Source organism: Micromys minutus, assembly GCF_963924665.1.
Source record: "Micromys minutus genome assembly, chromosome: 24".
NCBI classification, from domain to species: Eukaryota; Metazoa; Chordata; class Mammalia; order Rodentia; family Muridae; genus Micromys; species Micromys minutus.
Window position 1 is genome coordinate 6,400,326 of NC_137959.1, and position 6,247 is coordinate 6,406,572.

The 6,247-nt window shown below is 45.8% G+C and overlaps 1 protein-coding gene across 1 annotated transcript in view; it reads right to left on the reverse strand.

The window, feature by feature from the left end:
• Positions 1-5,760, reverse strand: part of USP38 (ubiquitin specific peptidase 38) — a 30,118-nt gene extending 24,358 nt beyond the window's left edge. The window contains exons 1-2 of the mRNA XM_080937298.1: positions 4,654-5,760; positions 3,085-3,220 (exon numbers count right to left, since the gene is read on the reverse strand). Of these exons, the coding sequence (XP_080793424.1) occupies positions 3,085-3,220; positions 4,654-5,335 (818 nt within the window). The 5' untranslated portion in view covers positions 5,336-5,760. The remainder of the gene's footprint in view (positions 1-3,084; positions 3,221-4,653) is intronic.
• Between the last annotated feature and the right edge of the window lie 487 nt (positions 5,761-6,247).

The following is a 6,247-nucleotide window of genomic DNA, read 5'->3' on the forward strand; positions in this document are numbered from 1 at the left end:
TGCCACCATTCAAGAATATGAGGAAAGTTTTCGGCTGTCTTGAGCTTAGATTTTCAGCCATCAGGACTGTCAGAAATGTACGTCTGCTTATGAATTACCCAGTCTAATGTTTTGTTTTTTGTTTTTAACAGCAGCCCAGACAGAAGTCATTCATGAGACAAATGTCTGAGTGTTACTCTATAGCTAGTAAGTAAGGTATCAGGCACCGAGAGCGTTGTGGACAGGAAGGAGAAGTCAGGGAAGCTGTCAACTGCAGAAGACTAAACAGTGTTACTGATGTCTGCACTATGCTTTTAAGTTATAATGAACTTTGGGATGTTCTTTAGTTTTAAAAGTGTCTGTCCTTTGTATATTTATTTCAGTCTCTCTCTTTCAGGGATTCATCTAATACTTTGGATTCCAGTGTTTAAGTAAGGCCATTTACTTCCACGGCTCAAAGGAATACACACAGCTTTAAAACCATAACATAAGCCAGGCAGATAGCTGGGTGGCGGTGGTGGCACACCATTAATTCCAGCATTTGGGAGGGATAGGCAGGTGGGTCCCTGTGAGCTTGAGGTCAGCCAGGACAGCCAGGGTTACACAGAGAAACCTTGTCTCAAAAAAAGCAAAAACAACCCTCCTACCCCCCAAAACCCCACTAAAACAAGCCAAAACAAAAAAGCCAGGCAATATTCTGAAAAGCAACAAAATAGAATTATGGAATATAATATAAAACCAACTTTCACTTTACAAGGCAGCCTGAAGACTCCACCCAGCCTTCAGTCTTATCTGGCCCACTGTTTCATGGATAGGACATTTTATACAGACAATCTGACTTGAAACTTCTTTTGAAACTTCTGAGGAAACAGGACCATATTCAAGTTATCAAGAGACCCCTGGGGCTGAGGGCCATCTTCCTCTCGCAGAAGGTGCTTATACAGCACAGCCTACATCACTTCACTGATTCCTGGCCTGCTTCCTACTTGAATGTTATACCTGTTCTTGGAATATATTTACATTCAACTAACTAGATTATTGTAACAGTACAGGTTTGATTTCACATATGGTAGAGCCAGAAAAATGACACTGTAAGAAGCATTCTTTTTAAAAAAGATTTAGTTATTTTATGTATATGAGAGCTCTATCTGCATGTACACCTTCCACCTGTGTGTCTAATACAGATGGTTGTGAGCCACCAAGTGGTTTCTGGGGATTGAACTCAGGACCTCTGGAAGAACAGCTCTTAACCAGTATTCTTAAAGACAGAATTCAAAGGACTAGTGATATTAATAAAAGTAAGAGAAGAATGGAGTTACTTGCTTCTAGATTTGTGATTTAAGAAACTAGAAGCACAAGTTACAGATTAACTGGCTCCTTTAACTGAACAGCACAAAGAAGCAGCTAGCATGAGCTTGTGTTTAGAAGGTGGTGTCAGTACTCATGGCACATTCTGAGAGCCCAACATAGAATACTTCAGTTAATGCCACTATAATCCTCACCTGCTCAAACAGGCTAAGAAACAAAAATTAAGCATCTAAGTAGAGAAAGTTCAAGCTCAATATGGAAACAATACTGTTGCTGAAATACAGAAACTCAGCAGCTGGGACAAGCACTGTGGATGGGCACCATCCTAGAGCAAACTGAGCAGGTCTTAAGACAAGGCAGGTGCATATGCCAGCGCAGATCTAATGTAAGTGGAAAATACCACAAGGGGTAAAACCTCCAATATTACAACCTACCAAACACCCTGATTTAGCAACATATTCCACTTGAGACTACTGGGCACTTACCCTGTTTGTGAGATTGACTTAGAGCTCGCTAAGTGACTCACTGTGTCTACCCAGCATTTGGAGAATGTCTCATACTTTATACGGTAGCCCAAGAAAAGCAGAAACCAGAAATCAAAGCATGGCTTCTACAGAATGCTTGTTTTGGAAGCATCACTATAAAACCCACAGCACTGCTTCCTTTTTTACTTGAATGCTGTGGACACCTCAATGAACCCTTCTTCAGCCATCTTACTGACAACTGCAAACTACCTACTCACAGCCTACCACTCTTCTTGTCTACCAACAAACACTCATCATTTAACATACTAAATCGTTTACTGTATGATCTAAAACAAAACCTAAATCCAAACAAAACCAATGTGATTATGTAGCAGTATGGCAAGAAAGTCAGGCTTGTTTAACTAGGGCACCCATTTCTATACATTTTCAACATCTTAAAATTCAGGATAAAGGCCGGAGTCAGTGAAGTGCTCTTACATTCCTGTTGGTTTCTCTGACTAGAAAGCAGCTTTTATTTTATCAGTTTGCTCAGGGAAGTTTGAGTGGTCTGCACTCTCTGAATGAATGACTGGGTTTATGAATGGACCTGCTGGAAAGGGCAAGTCAGCTTCTGTTTACACATGGACAGTAAGACTGCAGATCACTCAGGATACAAAGAGAAGCTCGTTGTCACAAACAGGATAATCAGACTGGCAGCAGCTCCCACTAGCAACAGGAGATGCACAGTGACAATGTGATAATACTTTCAAAACATTAAAAGAAAACAGCTAGAATAAGGGAGAGAAAACAGATTCCATGAGGCAAAGGTAGGGACTGGAGAGATGGCTTAACGGATAAGAACCACTTGTTCTTGCAGAGGATCCAGGTTTGATTTCTAGCACACACCTAGTTCATGAGCATCCATAACTCTAATTGCAGGAGCTGACTTCTGACACACAGTACACATCCATATCCAACAAATTAAATAAGTAAATAAATCCAGAGAGACAAAGGCAGAGGTATCACCCGTGGAATCTGGTTCAAGCAGAAAAATAAAATCCTTACCTAGCTAAGAGAAACAAAATCAAACCCAGAACCATACAAGGATAACCACCACCACCCACACAGAAGTGGGCTACAAGAAACAGTAAGGAATAGAGAGTCTAGGGAAACAACCCAACCACACAACTTCAGTACAAAGGTAAACCATTCGGATCCGAATTAATCTGGAGAAACTACAAATTTGCTTTTAGATTTTAGCTTTAAAAACTTTTCAAAGTTTTTCACTATTCAAAAAGCCAGAATATCTCCCAGTATAAAAACAACAAAGTACCTGCAGAGAGCTTGGGTCATACTTGCATCTTTCACGTTTGGGTCGGTGGTCAGGCTCCTGATAAGGACTGTGATCATCTGCAGAGGAATATGCTGCACCAGACTTGCCAAGGCAACCGAGGGCTCAAAGGATGCATCTGGTTGTTAGTTAAAAAGACAAAGACGGCATGGAAGTTCAAGGTGAAGTACTAGTTCAAGGGAGAAAAGGGCTTCGCACATGCACACACACACACCCTAAAGGGGCTATAAAAAGCCATGTTATACATCATGAGTAGACTCTAAATTGAAAGTTAAACCATAGAAATGAGAAGTTAAGAGGAAATAATAATCATTCTATAGCCTTATCACTAAGTAGAAAAACTGTTAAGTTTTCTTCAGTAAGCTAATTTGTTGTTCACAGTACACTTTTGGGTTTAGATAATGCTTTGGAAAGCAGTAAATGAGGAAGAACCAGTCGAGTACTCTGATTTCCATGTCAGAGGCTCATATTGTAGTAGTCACTGCACTACTGTGACACTTGAAAAATCTTAAGAGTAGAAATTAAGGTGAAGGGGGCTGGCTTTGCTTACATAAAAATGTAAGGCATCAAGATGCTTCAGCACTACAGTAAAAATCTTGGGAAAAAGCTCTTAACAGCTATGCCAAACTACAAGTATGGAATACAGGAAGGGGAAGCTAATGCACTGAAGGGGAAGCTAATGCACCTGGTACTTATTAAACGCATTAGAAAGCTTTCAAAGCTCAGCCCTCATTTCTGGCTAAGGTAAAAAGAGGGCAGCTCCACAAAGTTCAGTCTGAACCTGTTTCACAACTGACAGTTTAAAGCACCTTCATGAACAGACACAGACAAACTCTAGGTGAGAGGTTTCTAAGTGTGATCCTTTGCCCTCTCCCTAGTTTTTGAGGATGCAGATCACGAGAAGGACAAGGCAGGCTTCGACCAAAGCCGTCACACTTTTTTTCATGCTCCCTGGCTCTCCTGTCTTCTGTGGAGTGAAATGATATTTAAAAACTGCTACATGGTAACCTGGGACAATCTTATAGAAGACTGTGCAAACTCATGAATTTTTACAAAATGAGAACACTAGAAAACAACAACAACAACAAAAAAAAGCCAACCCTTCAAGAAGATGATAGGTTACACTCAGTAACAATAACACCCCGCGGCAAGCATTATATACGACTATTAGTCAGTAATGACTAGAAGCTTTTCATGGTGGCTGTCAGCCTGTAAGAATTCCAAAACTGGAGCAGAGGTGGTGTCATTAAGTGACTTGTTCCGTGACAAAGGTCTTTGGACTTAGGAGGCATCCTCAACATTTTGGCTCCAGCGTGCCGTTCTGAAGAAGGCAGTGAAGTGGAGTAATACTCTGGATAAGGGTTCTTTAGATTTGCTCTCCATCAAGAATGTCTCTTACTGGAGGATTTACTCTAATAAAAATATGCTTGTTGACCTCTTTCAGTCCTCCCCACCCCCAAAGAGAATGTTTCCGGGAAGAAAGTGCATTGTGTTTATGAGATACACATGTTGAATTTCCAAGACATACTTTCCTGAAATAATGACCCTTACCTGTGGAAGAGATGCTTGCAAAAACTTCTTGCAGAGAAGGTAGCAGCGTGGAGGGCTCAGCCTTCCAAATATTCTGTAGTAAGTTACTCACTTTTGTTACCTGGGAGACATACTCCCGGAGCTCCTTCTCCTGGGTGGACACACACTGGAAGTGACCTATAGTTCGAACCAGCTGTTGACAGAAGGTAATTGACAGTTTCCCTTTGGGGACGCACTGCACGAAATCGGTCAGAAGGTCGCTCAGCCGGGCACAGAGCAGTGGTTCCGGCCTCTCGCAAACCATTCGCAAGACCTCCACCTGTAACAGGCTGAAGAGGTCCAGCACCGACGGGCAGCTCATAATCAGCTTCAGGCCATTGTGAATGTAGTCCAGGATGGCTACGTCCTTCCTGTCCAGTGAGTGGTAGCCCTGTTGAAGGAGGCCCAACACGAAAGTCTTGTTGAAGAAGGACTCGAACTCCGGCCGGTGGTACCGCGCGTAGGCCTCCAGCACCTGGTGGCCCACTTGTCGCTGGAAAGGATCCTGGCCCTCCAGGATGAGGCGGGTCGTCAGGTCAAACATGGCCTCGCACTGCGCCTCGTCGAGCCAATGCTCCGCGGATTCCACCACCTTCCGCACAATCATCCGCTTGAGGGGCAGCGGGTGCGAGGAACTCACCAGGCCCTCCAGAATCTTGTCCATCGTCGCCACTCTGCAAGGCCAGGCCCAGGGGACAAGGAGCTGGCCGCGGCAGCCCCGGGGGACACCAAAGAGCCGCGGCGGGGGTGAACTTGGAGCCAAGCAGCAGCAGGTCGGGCCACCGCCACCACCGCTGCCTCAGCAGCCACATTTATCGAGTGGGAAGGCCCATCCGAGCCCGGATGGGAGAGGGCAATTCTGGGGCGCCGAAAGGCTGTCAGTCGCCGCGGTCCGCCTAAGGGGCCGGAGGTCCGCACACCGCTGCCTCGCTGGGCTCGCGACCGCTTTCAGCACCCGGGCGCGGGGACCCTCCAGGCCTCCAGGCTGAGCTGGAAGGTGAGGAGCGCCTTCGCGTCCCGGGGTTGTAAGAAGTCCAGGCTCCTGCGTGTAGGCAGGAAAAAGCCGCCCTGCGTTGAGTCAGGAGGCGCTGTCAACGAGAGTACCTCGGTCTGCCAAGGAGAGGAGCTGGAAACGCCGAACACCCTTAACCCGGAAGCAGAAATACCGGCAAATAGGAAGTAAAGTTCCGAGGTACAGAAGATAGGCCCGCCCTCGCCCCGCCCACCTTTTCCGGTCCTTTCTCCACTACATTCGATCCATTTCCTGCTGGCCCCGCCCCTCCCCCTCTTCTCCGTCTAGCTCCTCCCCCGACAGGTCGCGGTCCCTTTCCTGGCACGCAGGCGCACGGCCACCCTCGCGTCACTGCAGACGTTGAGGCACGTCACTGGCGGACTTCCGGAGGAGCTGCTCAGGGAGTCTAGGAGGCGCGTCTGTACTCTGAGAGTCTAGTCACTGGACGTGGATTCCGTCAGTGTTGCTGGTTAGAGGCCTAGAGAGCACTCAGCACGACCGGATGGAGAATCTATATTAAGTCGCCGGCGACTGCCTGGGGAGAAACAATCACAGAACAGCCCG